General features: G+C 36.9%; 1 protein-coding gene across 4 annotated transcripts in view; it reads right to left on the bottom strand.

The window, feature by feature from the left end:
* The window catches only part of YAP1 (Yes1 associated transcriptional regulator), an 88,437-nt gene that overhangs the window by 23,426 nt on the left and 38,871 nt on the right, over positions 1-26,140 (bottom strand). For all 4 annotated transcript variants that reach the window (XM_059467191.1, XM_059467193.1, XM_059467192.1 and 1 more), the window contains exons 3-4: positions 15,612-15,727; positions 7,183-7,296 (exon numbers count right to left, since the gene is read on the bottom strand). In XM_059467191.1, coding sequence (XP_059323174.1) covers positions 7,183-7,296; positions 15,612-15,727 — 230 coding nt within the window. The remainder of the gene's footprint in view (positions 1-7,182; positions 7,297-15,611; positions 15,728-26,140) is intronic.

Genomic DNA, 26,140 nt, shown 5'->3' with positions numbered 1-26,140 from the left:
ACAACCTAAAAATTAGCAAAATAAAATATTCCATTGCTTTCAGTCTCTGATTAATCTGACAATCCCGAGTCTTAGAATACGGGGGAAACCACAAATAGACTGTTCTCTGGGCTCATTTTGCTGCTTTAAGTGTACTAACAAATCTTAGTGTCTTAGGCAAATAGAAATATTCACAGACTCCTGAGCTGAACTTTTGGTTAAAGCAAGATATAGCCAATGAAAATACTATTACAGAATCATGTCCAAAGTACAGACTGGTTACTCTGCACTTATCAACTAGTTTCATTCAAATTAAATTAGTATTTTTCTTTTTGTTTTAGTACCACTATCACACCTGCTGGTTAAAACAATATAAATTAAGTTCCTTTTTCTTTGATAAATCTGCCATTGTTTTTGAAGTCTTTCTGTATTGTCAAATGTAGATTTGCAATAGCCAGACTGACTTGAGCACCATTAAGACTCTACAGCATGCACAGACTCTTGAATCAGTGGTAACTAAACTGGAGTAAAAAGCTGTGTCAGTTCTTTTCCCCCCACAGCAGTAAACAGCAGTGTTTATAAACCACTTTCACTCAATGTATGCCAGTTTCAGAAGAACCAAAATATTCTGGCCAGCCAGAAAAGCAAATATAAATTATATTCAGCAGTAAAGTAAGTAGCTTTTAGGAACTTCAGTGCACGCATATAAAACAAAACTCTTTAAATAATGGGCTCTTATTAGAATTCTCTTTTAACTCTCTACATAACTCTTTTTCACTTTTTTTAAAAAAAATCAATTTTAATTTTGGAAGGCTAAACGAGTTTTAAATTCCTTCACTTACAGAACGCAACTGACACTGTAAGTATCAGCACTACAGAACCATAGAAGACAGAGTGCACTGGACAGATTATGAGTAGAAACCTGAACTAATGTTGTTTAAATTTAAATTTTATGTCTGAAACACTGAAGACTACAGCAAGTGCAGGAATCTGAGCTAACCAAAGCCTCACATGCCTGTCCACTGACTCTCTGGCAAAATATATTTAATGAAAGCTCGTCCACAGGTTAGACCAAAGTTTTATCAGCAAAGAGTCCACATAAGGCTATTAGCTGTGAACAGGTTCACTGTTTAATCACCACATAATACTTCCTGGGTTAACTAACCAAAAGACAAGCTTCTCTACAGTTTCTTATAAACTAATGTGATAACTTTTTAAAATGCAGGTTTCCTTTAATTTGATTGGGTGGAACAAACCCTATATATACACATCTGCACATCTTCATCTTTTTTTTAATTTGTCATGTGCCCATCAGAAATAATTAAATAGAAATTACAGAATCCAGTAAAAACTACTGCCAAATAAAAATCAACAATATGCTGTCAAGAAATACTTCTATATAAAAGAAACTACCATCATGTTTCAACACGATTGAATTCAAAGACAAAAAGCCTGATGTCTTTGAATTTTAGATCATATATGATTAGATATAGACTATATAATTACTGTGGGTACATATATTTAGATTACAGTTAATGAATCATGTTCAAAACGATCCACCTTCAACTTTTAATACAGTATGCTCATTAACAGGAAAGTGCAAACTGCTGTGTTAGAAGGATATGAAGGAAAAAGTGTCCCTGTTAGGAGTGCAGTTTCCTTTCATTATCACAGCTGCTTAGCACAACACTGCAAGCATGCATTATTTTTACTGGCACCCAGACATCATTAGCAATAAATCTCCTTTCCCAAACAGGATTCAATTACTCTGAAAACAGAACAAACCACAAAACAGGTGTAAACTTACATAAACCTACTGTCCTGATAAATTCTTAAGAAAAGTGTGGGTTTCTCTCTCTTTCATAGTCTAGAAATATTCTACATAAAGTAGGTAACTGCATCCTGACACAACACTTGTGGACAGATTTAGTGATTTCTTCAGTGAACTTCAGTTAAGAGGGAGAAATATATCCTGCTTTCAAACAAACCCAGATTTCACTTTCTGATATAATCATACACAACAAATAATTATTTATTGTCATTACCATAAGGAAGCACCTGCCTTTTACAAAGGGATGCTTACCAGTGAAATTTCATCTGCCTCTGCAAATTTGCAGCAGGCTTTGACAGAAGTCACTGGTTCACTGAAAACTGATCTTCTTCATCTGTAAACATCTCTGACACACATACCAAAATACAGAAGTCTTTACCCCATCCTAAGTGATCTCCTGAAACTGTTCTTCTGGAAAAACAGAGACAGGCAAGTGAAAAATCTAATACCACTGGACCTTTTTAGATGGAGTCAAATCCTCCTGTGTTTTACAGGGTATATAAAGAGAATATGCCATTGCATTTGCAGACCAAAGCTACTTGTGGTCATGCTCTGCTTTTTGTGCAAAAAACTGAAGGCAGTTCTGGAACTTAACAAGTCTTAAATGCTACTATGATCAGACACAAAGTCTGGGCTTTTTTTTTTTTTTTTGACTAGACAAAGGCCAAACCCCAGTTTTCCAATCTAGAGCTCCAGTTCTATGCTGTCCAAAAATCTGCATCTTGAAAGGCTTCTATAAACTAATTTGAAGGAATTTATATTAAACAAAGTGCTAGATAGGTAAGGAATAAGAAAGCAACACTACGGAATACCTCCTTTTAATTTCGGATACTTAAAAATTAGCAGATGCTCTGAAGCTTAAGCTTTAATTGAATTTCAAACTTGTTGTGTGTTTGCTTGTTTTTTCTTTAAACAGAAATGATAAATATATATTTCAATTAAATGTATACTTGACTACAGTGTTTCTGAACAACCTCTTTTCACTTTTTCAACGACAGTTTTATACTACAAAAAAAAGGAAGCTGCAAAACCTGGTGTACCTTCTCTATAATCATATTATCATCATCACTTTTATTTCATTTTCTAATTGTGCAGTCAAGCAGCTACTGTATGGAGGGCCCCTATGGCACTTTTCCTAATGATATTAAACATTGTTTTGCCTTACCTTCCCCCTCATCCAAAATTCATGCAGAACTTCAAAGAACATTATCTCTAAGTGGGAGTGATAAAGTCATGGCAGTGATTTCAACCTGAGGTCACATATTTTGCTTCATACCCCATTATCACAGCTCCAAGAATTGGAAAACCCGAAGGAAAGAAACTGGGAGTGTGCAAAATCGGTATGACCATAAGTTACAAGCCTTTAAAACATAAGAAAACTCAAACATTATCTTTTTTTACTCCAGTTCCTAGAGACACTTGTCTGACTACTCTACTGGAGTAGTAAGGTCTCCACACCAAACTTAAACCAGCAGAAATCAACTGCCAGTTTCCAGTGTTTTCCCACTTTAATTTCATCTTTGAATTTAGGACCCTCAAAGGGCAAAGTACTTAAGGTTGCACTTCAAAACAAAGTCCTAACTTAAATAAGACTTAAAATACCTTTAATGGTATTTGATACAAAAGCCAATTCTTGGAAACTTACAGCAAAAAAGCTAAACAATTTTAAACCTCAACTGGTTCTAGGAAATTTGATTTTATAGGAAAAGCAGATGTTCTTCTACTTCACCAACTCCAGCCACTCTGAATGCATAGCTGACCTGCTTCCTATCCAGATGTTTGAATATCAAGAAAATGCATTATGTTATCTGAAAGGCTCAAAAATCCAGTAGGATCTGTGAAGACTGACCAATGAACAACAGCAGAAAAGACAAAACGGTCCCAAAAAAAAGTTCAACCCGACAGTCCAATTCCATCAACGGGAAAAACCCTCTTCTAAATAAAATGAAAAACCAAGGCAATTTGAGGCCTCTTACTTTGAGGCCTGCAAAGGCACTGAGAAGGTAGGACAGCATGTTTTTACCACATGCTCCACCAGACAAGAATCCTGCTGACACAAGCCCAAGGACCAACCCCCTCCCATCTCCCTACTCCTTTGATCCCATGTCATCTTTACGACTGCCTGTGCTTGGCATCAGAAGACCCTCCTTTCCTTCTTAGTTCTTTCCTAGATATTAAAGTTTGTGAATTACCCTAACACAAAACTGTTTTAAAGTTGTATTTGTAGACTTGGAGAACGAAAGTCTGAGCCACAGGACTTCACTGACACTTAAATGGTGTAGCTGAAGACCTCTAACCCATTTCAAAGATGCTACACTTGAGTCTTGGAATGAAGTTCTTATCTTCAACTTGGAGTGCTCAGGTTTGAGACCCAGCCTACCCAACAGCTATTCTGACAGAGGCTCTTTTTTGATGCATTATTTCTAAAAGTCTGCTGCAAGAAAGAATACATACTAATTACACTCCTTTATTTTTTGTTTAAAAGCATGAATGCTATACCAGAATGCTCCACACCAAATCAGTCCACCTGAAATAATTTTTCCAACTGATTTTCCTTCCACTCACTCTTTTCTAGCCACAATAATGGAAAATTCCAAGCACTATTTAAAAAAGAGCTATATCCACACCTACTAGAGAAAATAAAGATGAATGCAAAGTTTCCATCTGATGAGGAACATACAGAGACATAAAGGCTGTCTCCCTGGAAGCTGGGAATTCAGAAGCAATAAAGGCAAAAACTCTTCATACCTTCTGCATACTGGAACAGACGAGTATGTTTGCACATACCATTGAATAGATTTGTTTTCCTCAATGGTTCTTAAGATTGGTGAAAGTGGCTGAGAGAGACATTAATTCCTTCTTCATTTTCAATCACTGTTAGCATCACTGTAATAACCAAAAGCTTCCACAAGACAAAGATGAATTTATCCTGCTTCTGGAAGTATTAGTAGTCACAAATATTGAAAACCAAGCCCTTATATTAAAGCATGGTGATAAAAAAGGGTTTGGTCATCCTCAGGGGAAAAATACAAACAGAAGTTTCAACCTATATTAAGCACAGAAAGGTAAACTTCTGAGTCATTCACATGCTATTTAGGGTCACAGCACACATTTGCTGAGGATCTCCACATAGTAAATAAATGCAAGCTCAGTAATTTAACTCTGTCAGAGATTTTTTTTGTTTCTTGACTGGAGTGACTTAAGGAGGTCACAAGTAAGAAAGCAACAGGAAAAGAATTTTGTATTTTCTTGGCTCAAATTATAAAAACATAAGCCATAATACAATGTGTAGAACTTAGGTTTTCAAGGAAAACTCCTTCAAGCTCAACTAGCAGCTTGTCTCTATTTGCCGTCACTCTAGATCAGAAGAGCCCACATGCTTTTTTTTTCCTTTCCTGCCCCTTTCAGTTACACTTGAGCTCTTTGACTGAAAAGGTCTGGAACAGATTAAAAGTCCGACCACAAAATAAAGAGCCTTGGCATATACTCAAGCCTGTCTGGGATACACATACACAGTGGGCCCAAAAAGGGAAGCTATGCAGCAAGAAACCCTTAATCAGTCTTTTGGACATTTCTAGCTTCTTTCAGTTTAACTGCACAGCCTTAACATTTGATAGGGTTTCAGTACACACAAGACAAGCAGCTTTTGCCCTTACAGTTGGACCACTCTATTTACCAGAATACAAAATAGTTGTGAAAAGCAAGATTCATCTCACTCACAACCTCTGTCTATTAAGGCATTTTCCACACCCCTTTTTAATTCCAGTTAATCTTTAGAAATTACAAAGTAATGCATGAAAAGAAAAAATGATACTCTGGCAAGATTACCTGAGTAAATGTAATTGCAAAAGGCAACACTGATTTTCAAAATGACTGCTTCCTTTTCAGCCTTACTCATATACTACGTAATTGTGAAGTTGCAAATTACCCACACACTCCTCTTGCAATGTGCAAACAGGTCTGTAGCTCTGGCTGGTGTTAAAGCCAGCATGGACATTTGCCAAAGCTGACACCCCACCTTTGGGCTCAAGTTGCATAGTGGTTCAACCTGTCTACAAACTGGTGAGCAGTTTATAAACAAAGCGTGACAATTTGGTGTTCTCCGTAAGTGTAAACGGATGTTATAAGTAAGCACTCAAGCCTACAAACCAAAATGCAGAATTTCTAGCAGACATTTCAGAAAACAAAACAGAACAGTGACTGTTGAGTTTTGTAGCTCTGTATTTATATGGCATTCATGGAGTTAATGCCTCTCCCAGAAGGGGCCCACAGTTGTTGTTAGGTCAACCCCTGTAAAGCTTCAAAGGTTTTGCATCCCCTCAGCCTGACCTACTCAGTGATCTGCACACTGTTTTCATTTAGCTGCACTGAGTCCAAAAGTAAAGCCTGAAAACCACAATGATCTCTTCTTTTTTTTTTTACTCCTACTGTTTTTCCATGGCTCTGGAAAAATAATTAAAATCCAAAGGAGTTGAAAATAGTAAGTTATTGGGAAAACAAATCAAGGGCAAGCTAATAAGGCTGACACCCACAGGTCATGGCTTTACAAAAAAATAGAAATTTTAATGCCATACTAAATACATCTTGGATAATCTATGAAAGTAGTTTAGAGTCTTCATATTATATGTGATTTCTATTCACAGTCATCAGTGCCAATACTTTATTGAAAAGCTTGCAGTTCAGCTCTTCATATAGATCAAAAATATAATTGAAAAAAATTACATAAAAGTTCTGTTTTGTTTAATTTCTCCATCCAGACTTTGTGATCATTAAGTTACTATTTCTATTTCCAAAATTAAATAGTCTTTATCCCACAAAAAGGTTATTACCTTTTATAGTAGGAGCAACAAAACTAGTAATTCCTCATAATTTGTTTAATACAGGAAAGTTTCATCATGATAATCACTGTGACAAGCTGGAATTATAAGCTGGTATAATTTTCAAGTGTATTTAAACAGCATGAACTATTATTTGACAATGCCCTCTTAAGATAGCACAAAGGAAAGTAAATATTTGTTTAGGAATTAAAAGATTCTACTGCAGTAAAGTTTTGCTAATTTAAAGGGATGAATGAGCTTGTCTGAAACCATCTCAATAAGTAATTTCTGAATGTCACCACTCTGGGGAACTGTATGGATCATGTGGCAAAATACCAACCCGTAGCATTAGAAACTTGGGTAACATACAGTCCTGGAGGATATAAGCTAATAGTATTTATCTTAGAAAAAAAAGCAAAAAGTTATTTAAATAAGGCCTCTACAACTTAAAATCTATTTTAATCATACTATAAAAAGTTTTCAAAATATGCCTGCAAAATTAAAGCTGCGTGAACTGAAGCAAATCAAGAATTCTGAATTGAGATGAACTTTTACCAAAGCGTGGGTCAAGCCTTGGGTCTAGCCAAGATGTGGTCTTGTTCTTATGGTTTATGTAGTAAATTTCTCCATCCTGGGTCATAGCTTGTTCCCATCCATCGGGGAGTGGGCCTGCAATATAGAAGGAAGGAGTTGATGGCGGGCTCTTGCTTGCTCCACCTGAAATTGATCTAAAAAAAATTTTAACATTCTACATATATAACAATACATGAAACAGAAGAGTTTCAAGCTTATTTCTGGGATTAAGGGCAAAAAAGTGCTGGGTGGAAAACGAAGGAACAGGAAACACTTCTATCATTTTTATTTAGGATTTGGACTTTAATTTTCAAGTTTGTTTGCATCCTTTCATATGCTTTTGACATATCATTTTGCTATAGCATTCTAGTATAAAACCAGCAATAAGTCAAGCCTGCCAGAATGAAACCAGCATGTGCACCAGGAAAAAGAAGCATAGAATAATTCTACCTTCCACAGAAAAGTTCATCTAGTGATTAAGACACAGCAGCAGGAACAAGCTAACACTGAGGAGATCCTGAAATGATCCTGTCTTTCACAAACAATTAAAAAAAGAAGTGAACAAAACTAATTTCCTCTTTACCTCATACTCTAACTTTTGGTGAAAGCATTCAAAGCTTAAGCAGACAAAAATGCAAACCTGAAGAACAAGGCGGGCAAACAAGCAATGACACAGCAAAGGCAAGGAAACACAATGAGCAGTCACAAAGACACAGGGCTATGAACAGCAGTGCAATGTCTCTACAAGCAGAAAGGCACACACAGGAAAAACTACTTCTAGAAATGGTCAAAGGAAAGTACATAATGATGTTGTAGAGTCCATAGTTGAGGTCTGAACACAGCCTGAGGAATGGTTCCCATATGCTCCCATCAGCAGCTTTCAAGAAACTACCTTTCATTCCTATACCAATCTTAAACCCCTTGTTCCCATCTCTGTATGATCACATACAGTCACCCATACTTTGCTTAGACTGAAAACTATTTAAAAAAATAAATATTTATCTCATCTTATCTGGAAGGTGCTTTATAAATACATGATTTTGAATTTTTATGCTCACATTGACATGAACCTTTAAAAATGTCTAAATTAGATAGAGGAAGATCTTCCCCATATTTTAGATTTAAGTACAATCCTCAAATTATACAACAAAAGATTCACTGCACATGTTAAGAATGCAAAAGAAACTAGGATAAACCTGCTGTAGCAGCAAGCCATTGTATTTCAAGTTCTTCTACTCTTAGTCAGCGTGATACAATAATACAACAGCAGAAGCCATCTGGCTGTTAGACTTGGACGAACAGATTATTCCGTATGATGTAAGATACACTAAGTGTACACAAATATCATTATTTCACACATGAGATTCAGGTATAGCCAAAAATATCTGCCCATCCTGTAAATGTCTACTACATCCATCTTCGAACTACATTAGCTCTTGACTGTAACTCTGTCCTGAAGTCATGCTCCTGCTGAAGAATTCAGTCTAAAGCTGGGAGAAGAGGTAGGGAGGATAGATTAGTTTGCTTAATCTCAAAAGATGTTCTTGTAGAAACGTCAAAATGAGTAAAAAAATAATTCAATTGCATTCCAGTAATATCCCAAGGCATAATCAGGACAAGAATTTCTTACAGTGGTCTTTGAAGATCCCTTGCAAACTACATTTCTAATTTAAACATTCATTTTGGCTCCAAAAACAAAGCCCTTCTCTAACAACTTCACCACTCCATCATTAGTGCTACAGATGAATTTCAAGTGAGGAGAAACAGTGAACTCTAGGTATTTTCTTCCCACCTCTACTGCTCTAAGTGTTGCCTACAAGTAACAAGTACCTCAGTTTCATCAGAAGCTAGTGAACAGAACAGGCAACAAAGGGTGACAATACTGCAAATGATGCTTAAAGCCTAAGATACTCACTGTAGAAAAGGACTTTGATGGAGAAGGAGAAATGAGAGCTCCAGTGCTGTACTTTGAATGCTGTGTTTTGTTACAATACCCAAAGACCAGCCAGCTAACCAGTGAGATGTTTTTTTACAAAGCTGGAGCAGAGGACCACAGCGACATGCCCCCCATCATCCAACTGTAGAAGTCAATGAAGAATCAAACCCACTCCTTCACTGCTGAGCCAGCATGCTAGCCATGCAGGCAGACCTTCTCACTACCACTCTCCTCAGAGTCCTGCTAAGCCATACATGCCTTGGAGAAACCCAGCAAGAGATGCTTCGTGAACTGCAAAGCCAGAAAAACCCTCTTTGGCTTCAGGAATAACAAAACCAGCCTTGGGGTGTCAGTCCTGCTGAGCACTGAAATCTGTACTGGTCCGGCATGTTCCTTTGTAGCAAGTAAGAACAAAATGCCTTTGAAGAAGGCTGCCAGGAGCTGATCAGTCCATCCACCTGGTGGAATAATGCTACTTAAGAGATTCAGTGATCTGATGAGTACTAGATTACTACTAGAGACAAACCTGGGCAAGGTTCTCTTTCTAAATAAAAAGCACAGCTGTGGAACAGGACAAAAAGGTTCGTCCATCTGCTCACCCGGCTATCACAGCAGCAAGCCTTCCTTGCTAAGTGCTATGAATGACTGTAGAAGCATAGCTTTTATCTCTGGAAACTTCTGGCATTAATAATGTAGCTTGCTTCCTTGGACAACAAACTGCTCTCATGTTTCTGCTGTCATCGTTACATACTGAAAAGGCAGTTCAAAAATTGAAATTATTGCCTTCTGCAATTCCTGTTTGGTTTTGTAATTGTGGAGCTAGAAGACATGTCTGATTTTCTAAAGGGTCACTTGACAAACTCTGTATTTGAGGCAACTACCAGAGGAAAGAACTAAACCCATGCTGAGGAATAGGGGACACATTCACCCAGAGCATCTAGGAAAAGTCCTTTGCAATAACATGCCCATTTATCCCCAAAAGGCTGAACAGGAACAGAATTTTTAGTGTTAGATAACCTAGGTCACAACAGCTAAATCCTATATATTGCTGCTGTTCAGACCTTTTCACTAAAATTTCCATGGTTACTGTAGCTCACGTTGTATAGAAACAACAATACTGGGTCTAACCAAAAGTCCATTTAGTCCAGACATCTAGCCTGGGGTGATGGACAGATCTTGTTGGCTGCTGAAAGTAGCCCATTTAGGGACTGTCACATTCCATAAACTTTTGAATAAAGCACCAAATACATAAAGAGACCTAAAAGGTATAGAGGCTACGAATAGTCACTTGGCCTCACAAGCATGTTGGGCCCTGGAACAGGCTCCTCAGGGACATGGTCATAGCCTCAATCCTGACAGATCTCAAGAAGTGTTTGGACAATGCTCTCAACGGTGTGACTCTTGGGGATGCCCTGCACAGGGCCAGGAGTTGGACTCAATGATCCTTGCAGGTCCCATCCAAATCAGGAGATTCTGTGATTCTATCACAAGTTATTCCTTGGGCCAGTTTCTCTCTGCTTACTAAGTGCCTAAATATCTCTCAAGTACTTCTCCAGTCTCCCCTCAAACTATTGTAAATATTTAGCACAAACAGTATCCCTGTGACATGGTCCCCCTACTAGTTCTGTTTGGTGCCTCCTATGACAACTGAACCCTATCACAACTGCAAGTTTAGAATTCTGTGAAATAATTTGCACAGGGAGACACAACCCTTCTAGGCAGGGAACTCAGCCTGCACTGTGGTACTTTTGAGGACAAAGTTACAAAAAATTAAATTCTGATTTCCAAATGTAAGCCAGCTTTCCAGAACTACTGGTAAGCCATACCTCTGTAACTAAATATTTATATAATGGTGTAACTTCATATAAATAACATGTAATTTCAAAAGTCTGTGTGCATGTCTCTTTGGTGCATGTCTCCACTTTTTGTGAGTTTTTTTTTAAACTTTCTCATATGCCATGGAATCTGGAATGCAAAGCAGAGCTTGCTGCTGGCAGATAGAAAGCAACTGGAAGAGTAACAAAAGCAAAAATGTAGGAGAGATTTAATCTGTGCTGGGATAAGAAGTGAATCTTGCAAGACTCTACTATTCCTAACACTTATTTTTAAAACAAATGTAAACAAAGCCATATTTTATCAACAGGTCAATGCATATAAGAGGGCATCTGTATCTATCTACCAACTGACTATGCATGGACAACCTGGGAACTAGAATACCTATGTTCAACAACAGGATTCACCTTCACCTCATACAAACACTGATCTCCAAGATCTTTCCCAATCTTTCTCCGTGAAAGCTGAACTTCTTCCTTTCAGTCATTGTGGTTCTAAAACTTCCAAAAACTGTGTCCAAGTCCACAAAATTTACTTTAAGTACACCTTTATCCTGTCAAATTAGTATAAAAAGACACTTTTTAAAAAGGGGTGAGTTTTTGCAGATGAAGAAAGAAATTAACACTGTCATGCAGATACTTAGTAACTCAAGCTTCAGAATAGACCATAGTGCTGACTGTACACAAAATGGAATTTTGTACAGTCAGCACTATGATGGCTACACAGACACGATCTGCAACTGAAGTGAGCAAGAACCTAAGACAAGAGCTAGAACTTGCTTTAGTTATTGGCATATTCCTTCCTACCCACCTGTCCCCTGAGAGTTATGAATTCAAGTGTCCATTTCCTTACCAACATTTAACATGGCACTACAGCCTTACCTTAAGAGACAATGGAATTACACTAGGTCTACAAACTTTCACTGGGAAACTCAATTCAAAATTGCCACATAAGAATGAAGACAAAAGAGGACAAAGACACATAATCTGCTCCAAAGCTAATTATCTAAGGTCTATGTGCAAGCAGAAAAGGCTAAAGCATGCAGTCCTATCAAGCCTGACTCAAGCATGATTCAGAAAGTAAAAGTATCTGAAGAACAGAAATACACTAATACAATTATCCCATTTCTGTTGTAGCAACTGTAATTGTATATGAAACAGCCACTGTTTATTTTCAAATGTATAACTTTACCTCAGTAGGAAATGTATAGGAGATGTTCCTAAGAAGAACAGCATACCATTACTACCACCTTTTTGTTTGTTTGTTTTAAATCAAGGCAGAAGAACCTATGTTGTGTTTTTGTTTTTTTGGTTTTTTTTTTTTTCTGTTCTTTCTGTTTTCCTTTAGGGAAAAATGGTTAGAAACATAATGCAAAAAAATGAGAACAGTTACAATGACTTTTTATATACATGTGGCATATGTACAAATAACAGGCTTGTCTCCTTTCTACTACTGAAGTGAAGATGCAATGCTATTTCACATATTAACCAACAGATGCCATCTAACAGAGTACTGTGCTCCTTCCCTGCATACATATGGCCCAAACTATTTTAGTTGATTACTTGTAGCAACTAAGTTAAGAAAGACAGACATAAACCCCCTCACTTTTCACACACTGATGACTTTCTATAAAGCATGTAGCTAACTAACACTCATAGAATAACTCATTCACAAAAGTCATGCCTGGAACAGATATAACTGGTTCAGATGTCCATTAACTTCTTTGAAGAAATGTAATTTGCAGCAAGATACCTAAGTGCCTCAAGAGATGGAATTTCTTAAGTCAGATAACCTAAAGATTTCAATCTTATGCTAAACTACATGTTTCCCATTTTTATATTTTAACAATCTTTTGACTTGCCCTCATCACATCTTTCCTGAGTTCTTCTTCCCCTATTTATCCAAAAAGACAACAGGTTTATCTCCAATATGCACACATCAGCTTTCACAGTTCTCTTCTCTCTGCATCTTCAGTTTGTTTTCCTGTTCATAGCAATTTCCTTGCTAATGTCAAGAACTCTAATTCTGACTAAATGGTTAAAGCTTCTAAAGGCTGTCACAACAGCTCCCAGAAATCTCTCCTATGTTTCAGCACAGTAACTTGACTCACAGGCTCCTGAGGCAGTACACTAGAACTTGGACAGTAACTTTAAGGGCTAAAATTAATGAGCACCATACAAGGTCTATACAGAAAGGAAAATATTCTCCTTTGTGGGATTTCAGACACTTTTTTGCAAGTCAGTGATCTCCAGCTGTCACAATACTCACACTCGTTTTTTCCCAATATCTTTCATGAAAGGCTCTCATGCACTAGGGTATGTTTCGCTGCCAGCAATATTTCATAACAGGAAACTTCTGTCTTTAAGGCCTCAACTTGATTTCTCGAGGATGAATGCCCAAATTAGAACATTAAGTAGTCTTAAATCTGAGTGCCAACATCATGACTGTAAGTTCCACTGTGCTGAAGTGGTACATAGTTACTTGACTTTTCCATTTCTCTCAAAGATTATTCGAGAGGCTACCAAGGAAGCATAAGCCACCATGAACTCAGTAATAAAAAGTAACAAAGCTAGGTATAAGAGACTTTAGTAAAAACAAATAAACAGTCATAATTTAAAGTTTGTACATAAACATTTGCCAGATCAAGTATCAGAATCACATCCAATAAATGCAGATTTGGTATTATTAATTCAAAGCAGACTTTTGTTAATAGCAAATAAGGGTAATAAGCAAGTGCATCCAAAGTGCCAGTTCCAAGTCATACTACCTCAACTGACTTAAACTTAAAAAAACCTAACTCCAGATAACATATGATGTATACACAGGGGTTCTGAGTCCTTCATGCACTTTATCAGACTCAGAGCACTTGGGGAAAAAAAGCTTCACAGGATTTTCAGTTGATATTCAACATAGTATCATCTGTGATATTAAAAATAAATGTTCAATGAACTTGTATCCAAGTAAGTGCTTTCTCAAATCACAAGACAACCCACTTGCCCTTTTCAACTGTTCTTTACTGCATGAACGACAATATCTATGCAACATCACTCTCTCACATAATTATATCAGGCAATTACATGTAAATGTTCTTTAAAAAATAATCCTTGTGTCCAGATTACTAGCTTCTTTCCAAGTTTGTTACCACCCTGTTACAATTTAATAGTACTTTTTTTGCTAAGAACCCTTCATTTCTAAGTACATAAAGTGATTCCTACTTTACTATCAATATTTTTTCCTGTGAATTCTTGGTACAGCGGAAGGTTTGAGGAGTTATCTTAAAATATGTCAATATTGAAACAGCAAGCATCTAGTTTTAGCACAAATAAGCAAAAAGGCAGGACAGCCCAAGGGAATTGTTTCCTTTCTCCTATTCTCCCTCCTTTAGAAGTGTCCCTACAAAAACATGCCACCTCTATTGCTGCAGGTTTCCTGGGATAAATTTACACAGAAAATAATCACACTGTTTTATTTTCACATCAGAGCCTGAGACCTTAATTGCTGTGAATCACAACTTCCTGAACTTGAACAGGACTCATTTGTTTCAGGATAATCCAGCCTCCTGGCCTAGCCAGCAAAAAGTTTGATTAACTTCCCCTCTAATACTCAGTCATGAACAGCACAGTTTGGTCACGCCTGTTAATCTTTTGGTATTGTGTGCAGCACATGAATTGCAGCATGAAACAAAGCTGTCTAAACAGACCACAAAAAGCAGCACCAGAGAATAACCCTTGGGAAGTACAGGAACAGCAGACACACACAAAATACAGTCAGACTGTGAGAAAATAAATATAACATGAACCTCAGTGACAGACAGGAGGTGACAAAGCCAGGGCAAGACCAAGCACTCAAACAAGCATGGTACCAAATTTATCTGCTTGCTCTCTGCATAATCAGATGCAAGAGCTCTGAAAACACACAGTAGATTCTATAGCAAGAACAAGAACATTTTACTGCTGTCTAGTGAGAGCCCTCCCCACCCCTGCCCCCAGCCAGCTGAAAAACAATTCTATATTCCAGGAAAAGGCAACAGACTTCCTCCAGTTAGAGCAATAATGACCATGATACTGGATTTTGGAAGTAAGAGAAACACAAGAGGAAAACAAAAACATCTCTGCTTCTAAACAAGACTTTCATGGTATTTGTTTGATCCATTTAAGGACAACAGGAAAAAATTATATGTTCATATTAAATGCAGAAAATGTAAATAAATGGTGGTATAACATGTCTAGTCAGTGAGCAAAGGGAGGCAGAGGCAGAAGAACACTGTGAAGCACAAAAGCTTTAATGTAAATTGATATTAACTGAATGGAAATTCTGGTCTTCATCAATTTAAGAGCACTTTGTGGTCAGAAGAAAATAGAGAAAAATTCTGCTTCCTTACAACTTTGAACCATTCATTTGAAAAAAAAAAACATAAATCAAAGAACTACAGTGTTCTTTTTATTGACAACATAAATATTATACAAATTCTATTATTTCAACTATCAGCCTCTTGCTTGATGAATCAGACATCAACAAATTTAAAGTTTCAAACCAGGAAGAGTAGAAGAACATTTATTAAATCTGGACTCCCTCTCCCCCTGATTAGATTAGCCTGTGGTTTACTTGTATGATCTTTTTCATAAATGCAAATTTTGCTTACCTGATGCTGAGTTCATGATGTTCTGCTGCACAGAAGGACTGGTGGGAGCTGTAACATTCATCTGGGAAAGCATGGCCTTCCTAGGATCTTGCCATGTTGTTGTTTGATCAATGTGACTAGGACAAAACAAAGCAAGAGTTAGGACAGTCATGCATTCACAACAATGACCTGCTAGCACAGAAAGTTTAATAACAAAAGGTTAAGCTTGCCAACAACAGCCACATTCAAAACCAAACAAGAACTTTTTGGATTCTCTCCAAGCATCACTGTATGTCAGATTCCCAAACCCTTGCCCTGGCCACCACCAGTTTCCCAACCAACATTTGATTCCTTCTCTCTTTGATCACTTATTTGCCATTTTTAAATGTGACTTCACAGATTTTCAAACCAAGCCAGATATGTCTGGAATCTCAAGCACAGTCCAGTACCTCAGCATGATGAGTTCACATCCAGGGCCTAGAGAGTGGTAATGAACTGGCCAGTACGCAATCATTAGTGTTCCCAAACTTTCTGTGCATAGATCACACCCTCAGATTATCGGGCAGACTACTCTCCTCCCCACTGACACCTGAACAATCCCTCTGTGGTAGCTGAAGTAACCAGTCACAGTAAAGCAGTAATGTGAAAGGAATGTGCAGCTGCCTTTCAACTTCAAGCGAAAAGATGAGAACAGTAGGACTGTCAAGTAACCCACCCAGTCCTCTGCAAAACCCTGGAAGCTTACATTTCTCTGTTTTGAAAAAATGGCAAGTACATTCACGACTGTCATTCATGGAAGTATTCAATTCAATGGAAATACAAAAGTGTAATCAGTCATTATTTTTCTTTAGGAGTATATGATTAGCATGCTTTGCTAATAAGCAGCAGATGCAGTCTATTCATAACAAGCATCAATATTATCTTGATGCCATTTAACAACACTGCTCTGAGAAGTACATGGGGACAAACATACAACTCCAAATGAGTTGTATGAACACTGACAACAAAATTTGTTATCTGATCATTTAGAACCGGTAGAAATTAAAAATCATATTCAGATAGTATTGTTATAAATTAGAATCCAATGCGTTATTAACTTGGTACCATTCATACTTTAAATAAATTATCCTTAAAATTATGCTTTTCTGGATTACATGGAGTGCCCATTGTCATATTCTTCAGCAAAACCACAACAAGTAACAAATTCAGAAGGACATAAAATGAAACAGTAGTCACCAAAATAATTACTTATGTCAAACTACTCCCATTCTAATCTTCTGTTACAAGGTAGACATACCACAAACTAGCTTTTAAAGACGTTTTAACATATGTACATTAACACTCTCTAACCATGCACATAAGCTATTTCAGACCAAAGAGTTACAGACACACCGTAGTAGCTCATTTAATACAGTATGTGCTGGTTTTGTCTGGGGTAGAGGTTATTTTCTTTACCATGGCTAGTGCTGGGCTATGTTTTGGATGAATCTGGCCTCCCTCTGATCATCACACCAATAAATTATGTTTGATGGCTGGAGTTAAACCTCAACAAGATACTATTAAGCACACTGCATCTTTGGTAGCACAGGTTTTCAAATATTCAGCTTCACTGAGAAACATGCCACATACAGCAAGACTTCTTTATTTCTTTTTAATGCCTATTTATTTATAAAACATGGTGCAACATAGTAAAGACTGCCCTATATATACTGGACTATATATAAACCTTCATACTGGGGAACAATTTTTCACTTTTCTGCTGGTCAGTTTTGCAAAGCAAGGAAAACAGGTAAAGATAATACAGATGTAAAAACACTGCACTGTAATGCTTCACAGACCATGTGTTTAAATTACTGTACCAGCATGTGCTACTCCTCCCTTACATTTCTGATTTGTTATATTTGCTCAACTCAGTTCTGGCAACAGTGGAAACTGGGAAAACATGACTGTACCCATAATAACACATTCAACTATTGCCATTTAACTCATAAAAATCCATGTAGCACTATGAACTAATCAAATGCAAGGTACATAATTTATAGCCTTTGTTTTTATATGCTATTTGAGTGCAGAGTAAGAAATAAAAGGAAAAATGTTTTCTCCCTGCATTACAGAACCATTTCTACAGTTAACTGTAGGAACGCACTAAACAACATTGATCAATTTTTCAAAACACATCAGAACATGGGACAGTTAAATGAACTATGGAAGAAGCAGTTTTAGGTGTAGCTGCAGGTTGGAGAACAAGGACAGCATTACTGATTCCTCAAGACAGCTTAAGCATAGCACGCAACGTACAGTTAATGTTCATATGGAGTTGTTAACAAGGGTAGCTATTTTAGGCAGTAGCAGCTTCCAGCTTTTCCCTAGCTCAGTATCACTTGAGAACAAGTCAACATGTTCCTTACGTGACCAGCTGAACTACAATCAGCAGTCTTAGAGCAAAGAGCCATGGAGGAAAATCTTCAAAGTAAGCAAGCTGATTATATTAATATCATACTGACTGTATGACTGACTCAATAAGGCAAACTTTTTTCCCTCCCACTCAGCTCAGTGCTTCATGATCTACATATCCATTTCCTCCATACCTTCCCTCAAAACTTTTCTCCTCAAACTCCATAAAATCACAGTCCTCATACCTTACCTGCTCCATATCCTGAGTGTTTGAATGCTATATACTAAGAAAGCATCCAAAACACTTCACAACAGATCAGTTCTTTCCTATAAATTCCAAATAATGCTCAGCTGATGAAATACGAACTAGGCAAGCCCCCACTTATATGGATGAAATGTTTAAATAAATCCTAATACTACATAGAGGAATATAGGAATTTATTTTGTTCCTATTCACAGCACGTGGACCAGGGTAACTTACTATAAACACCATGTATTTTTAATTATCAAATTAAGTATTGGAACAGGACATTCTACACAAGATCTTTTCCTCTGTTTTGAACAGCAGCACAGAAAAGGTCTCAATGGACATAACAAGAACAGACATCAACACTGCATTATCTTTCCCTACATTAAGTAGATTTTTTTCTCAAAGTAGCTGAATTTCATGAAAACCGTCCCAATCCTTACATTAAAGATCTTCATTTTTACATGAGGTTTACCATATCTCAATAAACAATTAGTGTCAACACAAATAAAAGATTAAAAAACATTAGCAAATGATATGAAATCAATGTAACCTATAAATCAGCCAGTATATGTAGCATGTATTATCAAACTAAAACTTAAAATTCTACCTACTCAGGAATGAGAAACATAGCTCTGTACGGTGTGAACAGAACAAAGTGAGTAAATATTCCTGGAATTAAGTCAACATCTCTAGGATAATCAAGCAATGTAAGACATTTTATCTCACATAATGAATTCTCAAATCTAACATCTATCTGGCAATATTTATTATTGTTCATTTATGACATGGAGAAGCAAAACTTTAGTAAACTGGAGGAGCAGAGTAGAAACGAAGGAAATCAGACTGTACCATAAATGTAGGTCTGTGGTAACAGGCCTTAGAAAAACAAAACTAAAACACCCACCACATGCTAAGCATTTGTTAGCAAACATATGTGAATTCTAGTATCAAGAAGAGTGACTGTTCCAAGACACAACACCCACCCATCCTCCACCAAAAAGGACCTTCAAAGTGCTGTGCATTATGAAGAGCACAAACTGCATCTCCTCACCCATCTTCAACTTCTACAGCCAAATACAAATTATTTGCATTTTAACAACTTCAAAGAAAAGAAAAATGTTCTTATTTTATGTACACAAAGAGAATTTCTGCAGTTACTAAGAATCAGAATTTAATTGAAGGAAATCTTTACTGGCATTAAACACTATCACATGCCTAAAGATTTGTCAGATTCAAATTCTAACCTAAGTTTAGAATTTAAGGTCTGGGTTTGTTGTAGTGTAGTGGTGGTTTGTTTTGTGGTTTGTTTCTTTTTTTTTTTTTTTTTTTTTTTTTTTTGATGGAGAAGGGTGTTGAAGACTTAGGTTTCAATTTTTGTTTGTGTTTTTTTAATTTTAAAGTATATTGGAAAAGAAGTAGGATATCTAGAGATCTAAAAAGAAAAGGAAATTTACTTTTTATTTTAAGAACCTTTCGGATCCCAGTAGACTAATAAAATAACACCATTCTAAAAACAAAGCCCTTGTACAAAGTGTAATATACCTTCCCATTCATTCTCCAGCTGCTGCACTAAAAAGACACGTACTGTTTTGTCAAAAGCCATGCCAGAAACAAACTAAGACACTCAAAGAATTACTTAAATTCTTCAAGAAAGGCTTATCTAAGAGGCCTTCAGTTTTGACATTCTGTAGTATGTACTGCAACTGCAGTGTCCCCATTGGCAGCTGCACTTTCCAGGGTATGCTGAGAACTTCATTTGTGTAACAGAATTTCCAGTCATTACAAAATTATGTCTTTCTCACCCTTTCTGCCTTTATTAGCATAGAGTCACCTTATATATGCCACATCATTTATAATTAGAACTTCCTTTTCACAAAAACAGGACTTAGGATAGACATTATTAACATAAGCAGGTCAGAACTGCAAGACTATTTTACCAGAGTGTGGAATAGAAATGTAATGTTAGTAAGAAAAGCAAAAGAGAATGAACAGACATTCTAATCCTCAGTACAGATGATCATACTGCATGAAATTTCTGCAACAACAACAAAAAAATAAGAGGTCTGATTGACACATAAAAGAATAGATAAGAATAAATAAACCATGGCTTCTCAGTACATTTGGATATGGCTCTTCCTGAAAGGACATTTCAAAAATTTAGTCTCAAACACACAGAAGGACAAGTTTTTCCTAAGTATAAAAGCATCACTGTAAAAAACTATGCAAACATCTCTCCATAATGTAGTGCTTGTGTTTTAACAATCTAGAGAAGACTTATATTTTATGTCTGTTGGAAAGTTATTTTCAGTCTCTAGTGAACTTGAGGTGACTAACCTTGGATTTTGGTTTTCAGATTTTTGGGACTGTTAAGAATTCACTGGAAATCACATTTTATGAAAAGCAAAACAGGAACACATACCACTGACCACATCAAGATAGACCTCCCAAGGGTGTTGACGTGGCATTGAGTACTTTTTGTGCAACATAAGCAAGTGCACAAATGAAACTAAACCTAATTATGTTCTACTTTCAGTGTGAAATTTAAACTTTTCACTAAATCCCAAATGTCAGCTGCTCCATTGACAAGCACGTCACCTATGATTCTTTTTACGTTAAACAAATGAGATATAGATTTTACTCTTTCATTTTTTGTTTTCCTAACCAACTAGCTTCTTTAATCCACATAATGCATCCCGTTCTGAAAGGTTTTCTCTTTTTATTTTTATTTGTCTATTAACTTTAAGGACTAGTAAAGAGAAAGTGTCTCCTCATAAATATCAGAATTATTTTAGAGCTCTCATCAGTCCATTTCAGCACGTCAGGTCTTGATGTGTTTACTGAAAGTTAGCTTTCCTAGTGATTCCAGGAGAAACTGTATATTTCTGCTCTTGAAACTATCACAAATTGTCAAAAAAATCAACTAACCTCTTTACCAAATCTTATACAAACTTGTCCTGTGCAGAGGCAGTGTAGGGTACCTCCAAGATACCTACTTATCTATCATTTTAGCAGGCAGGGAAGAAATCAGAGCATCTACTTCTGCAGAGGCCTGAGCTCTACAGCAGAATACCAGTGTGGTGGTCTGACCACAGGGCAGCTGTCAAAGTGGCAGTATTCACTAATTCAAAAACAGAGCTGGATGCATGCCCCTAAGGAAGTGGCAATATCTGGAAGGCTGGAAGGCTAGATCAGTTTGGCAGGGCTGATGAGCTAGGTAAATTTTCCACGGCTGCATTTAGAAATGGGATGAAAAAGAGGGGTTTGAGTATAAGGGGCCTCGACATGAACTGGTCTAATTACCACTCACAAAAACTGGAGTGCAGCATGCAGAGACTTTTGGGTTATGGCTGCTGATGATCTTAGGATATTTACACACAATGGAGTGGATTCAGCTTTGCCTGAGGATAGAAGGCGTGACATTCTTTGTGCATGCACCCTTTTTTATCCTATTCAGGGGATTTCAAAATTGGAAAGGATTAAAACATGAATCTAAGTCTTCAGATATATGGGCCATTTTTAATTAGCGTAGCTGACTTTGCAGGTGCTGTAACAAAATTACAGATTTATACTTTAAATACATCATTTGAGATTATTTCAATTCCAAGCAGCAATAGTACAGAGAAAAAGCCTGAAGGGGAGAAGAGACAGCTCATTACCTCTACCCTTAGTTCAGTCCTCCATAAACCTTTCCCTGAATTTGCACCATTCTTAGACAAGGATACACTCTTAAACTGACTGTAAACCCTTTAAGGACTTTTCAACTAGCTTTGTGAAAAAAAAAAAAAATCCAACAATATCCAGCAAAAGAAAAGGCTGGTTACAGAGCAATGAAAATCTCATTTGCTGAGAGATTATATTCCACCCATTGCTGGGGAAAGCACTGTTTCTCCACTTGTTTTGTCCATTTATTTGCAATATTTCCTTAGGTTTCAGGACTGTTACAGCCCAATTTCAACAAAAGTACATGGCAGTAAAATTCAGAACTTCCTAATCTGACTGTTTCCCAAAAAGCATCAGAAAAAGCCCCTAAAATTTGCAACAGTTTATCTCTTAAGGATGGTTATGTCTCCAGGCATGGTCCAATTGCCTGAAAGAAACAGAAACATGGATACAATTTTCTGAATATTCCTGCAACACATAAAATGCTGTATTTTTGAGCTTTCCTTATTCTTCCTTCTGCTTGGCAGCCTTAATGCATTAGCTAAACAAAGCTTGTGTTGGCCTACTCCATCTACACCACTGATCATGTTCTCACCAAACTGCACCACAGGCATATAATGCCAGAGAGCACACCAGTAAAATGACAATAGACATTTCTAGCCTTCATTCAGCTTGCAAAAGCATAGCTTAAAATTGACATGCAAGTGCTCAGTGTGCAATCCTGTGGTGCCACAGCTGTGATTTCATTAACTGTGAAATAGAACAAATGCAAAAATAACAGGGGACAAGCATCCTGTTGACCAGGTGGGAAGAGCCTGTCAGAGCTTAAGTTCCTTAACTTTAGTATGAAATAAAACCACATGCTATCCCATGAAATTACAGTCCTAGGCAGCAGAAATTCTTCCAGCAAATTAATGGTTTGAATCTGAACTAGAACAATGCAGTAAGGGAAACTTAAATACATCTGACAAAGTCTAATTCATCAAGAAACAGATTTTGCAAACAGTCATTACTAGTCAGACAAGTTCTTCTACAAAACTCTCTGGAATTTATTCCTAAGGTGGTTGAATATTGCAAGATACTAAGAAGTACCAGAAATTCCAGAAAGCATGGCCCACAAAACTGCAGACACTGATACACAAAATAAAGAGCTTTTACAGATACACAAAACACAGTATTTAGTATTAAGGTATTCAAAGGCAGCCTTCATTAGCACTGGGCTGCCTGCAGACAGTGCACAATACATACATACACCAAGGACTTAAAAACTAAGCTTCCTGTTCTGACTATGAACACCAAGCTGCAGAACAGCACTGCACTTCTTGGGAAGCATTTGCAGACAGGTCCTCACCTCAGAGTGTGTAATGCTAAAATGGATGTGAGGGCAGTAGGCAGCCTGACCACACATTGCATGATTAACAGAAAGAGGTGAATGCATGATATGATGTTCAAAGGTTTGCCAAGGTAGCCCCACTTTTATTTTAATGTGTTCTTGAAACAACTACCTTTTGTCAAAGCCAAAATGGAAGCAACAACATGCTTACTTTTGCACTTATTATTCTTTTTCCTCCTGCCTCTTTTTCCTGCCCTGTATTTAAGGACCTCATACAGAAAAGTAGAGCTGGTATCACAATGCTTACAAGTTTTAAAATTGATTCCCAGAAGTATAATTCTTGGATACCACTGTGGATTTCCCAAATAAAATAATTTTCTGAGTTTCAGGAACAAATAAGGAGTAAAAGGACATTTTCATTTCCATTACTTTGAAAACCGTAAGACATAGCAGTATTATAGAGTGAAAAGTCCTTGTTTTGCAGTCTTTTTACCAGTTCAATTATTTTCCAAAGTCTATAAAGGATTAAATGCTTTGATCACATTCTCTGTCAACAGATTTATTTAAACTTCCCCTCTCAGTTCTCCAGCAGAAAAAAAAAGCTACTTTTAATGGAAACCTCCCTTTCTTTCTACCCTACCCCCAAAGTTAAGAAGTTTGCTTTTCATAGCTAAGTCATTCAGCATATGAAGAATTTATCTTTTTTTCTCTCCTTAATTTTCAATGAAAGAGATAAAGATACATCACCAAGGAGGGCAAATCTAAAGGAAGAACTGTCTCTGCTCCTATTTCAAGTGAAATTACGGTATTTGTTTGACTTTACAGATACCCTCCTACACTCCTGCTTAGCAAATGCAGAAGGCCTCCCCAAGATGCCTTCTCTAACACTTAAGACAAGATTACACAAACACTAGCTTTCACATTTATTAAGGGAATGCAGATGATTTTCAGAAGTGATGGACCATGGAATACTTTATCACCTTTGTGTACTTTTATCTCTGAGATTCTATCTCATTTCTCTCTCTTAAAAGAAAGCAAGAGGGAAATCAAGTGTTTCTTTGCATGAAGAGAAGCCAGGCAATTTTATGCCCCTCTCAAAACACCCTGCTTTTGTTGCCTGGAGGTTTTCAAGTCAGAGAGGCTTGCCTAAGCATGCTGCAATAAAAGCTGCTATTGCCAACTGCCTTAGCATCTAAAGGGGGCTGCTCCTGCAATCCTGTCGATTAACCCTGAGGCTAACCACCACTAAGGAAAACAAAATATGAAGATAAAAAGATTCTTTAGGTTGTTTCCTTATTGCTCTAAGTAGGAAGTCTCAGAGGGCAGTGCAAACTGGTTGCTTGAGTGCTCAGACAATGACCACTCCCTGATGGCCTTGACAGGATGAGCTGACTCTTAGGGAACCATTAGGTAGGACCTACTGGAAATGAAGGCACAGCTTTCTGCTACAAAATGAACCTGCTTTTATTTTGCCATTAAAATCATTAACATTGACTTTTCTTTTTAATTTATGTTTCAGAGCTCACACTTCACACCTTAAGTCGATCATCTGTTCAGATGCTCTCGGTTTAACTCATACAAATAATCTTATGGATTATCGTTTCCCTCATTTGAGGACTGCACTTTATTTCATAAAATACCCCAGTCATCTGTTTCCTTCTTATGACTCTGTTTCAGGGAGAGCTTTTTACTTTTACAATTCAGACAACCACCACGTGCTGCTGAGGTAGGAGGCAATTATTCCTATCCCTAAAGACTCTGCAGCATACTAAGTAAAACAAAGAAGAGAATCTTTCAACAGCAAGTTGCTGCCTGAGTCAGTACTTGTAAGATACCTGCTCAGTCGACCCTAGGCAATCTTGTACACTGTTTTTGCCAGCAGAATATTCTTTTTCCTCCCCCACCCTTCAACCCCCTGAAGACAGATTTCACAAGTTGCAATCCACCAGAGGCAACAGATTTCTTGACCGCAGATACACCATATTGTCTGAAGGCTATGCTTTGAAAAATTATTTTTATTTACACATTTAACCTACAGTCGCAAAGGAAATACAGAGTAAAAGCCTGAGAATAAACTAAACTACTTAGTGTATAATTTTAATTATCATTTAAATGTACAGTATACTTAAATATAATAGCTATTACATTTATCTTTAAAAATGACCTTAAAATGTTTTTGACCTGAGGCTTTTAAAGCTGCAGGTTCTACATTTCTCTTCACCTTTCAGAAAGAGTTTAAGGAGCATCGGTTTAAACAGTATTCAAAGGCCCATTGTAAAATAAGCAAAGGAAACTAAAACTAACTTTGAACTCAAATTTCACTGTATGTTTCAGAAGTTATCAACTGGAAATATTAATTTACTTTTTGGTTTATTATTAAGAATTTGGGTATTCACAGAAATGGAAAATTTGAAGGGATTACTGGAGGTCATCCAGCCCAACCGCCCTCCTTGAGCAAGTAACAGAGTAATAGCAGAGTTCAGGATCGAACAGAAACTAGAAGTTTGACTGTAAAATCATCATCAGCAAAACAAACCATGGCTTTCTAGCAATTAAAGCCTTAATTTATTTCATTAAATCATCATAATAAATACCAATACCTCAGCATTTATGTATTTGATTTGTAGTAATTTAATTTACTTCCCGAGTATCTTCTTGAACAGAGGGAAATACAAATAGGGATGACAAAATATGCCAAGCACATGATTTTATCTAAAAGCATATCACTTACATTACTAACAGTTCTTAAAGTACTCACAGTTTAGTCTTTGCCAAAATTAGCAACTACTACGCTTTAATGATAAACATAGCGAAGTACTTATTTAGATGTTGTTCAACCCTTAGATGCAAAACAGATCACAAAGCAAAAACCACAGATATCCTAATTTCACCAAATTTCAGCAGAATTGTAAA

The sequence above is a fragment of the Ammospiza nelsoni genome, chromosome 2 (genome assembly GCF_027579445.1).
Source record: "Ammospiza nelsoni isolate bAmmNel1 chromosome 2, bAmmNel1.pri, whole genome shotgun sequence".
Lineage (NCBI taxonomy): Eukaryota > Metazoa > Chordata > Aves > Passeriformes > Passerellidae > Ammospiza > Ammospiza nelsoni.
The sequence above is the reverse complement of the archived record's forward strand: the minus strand, read 5'-3'. Positions and strand labels throughout refer to the sequence as shown.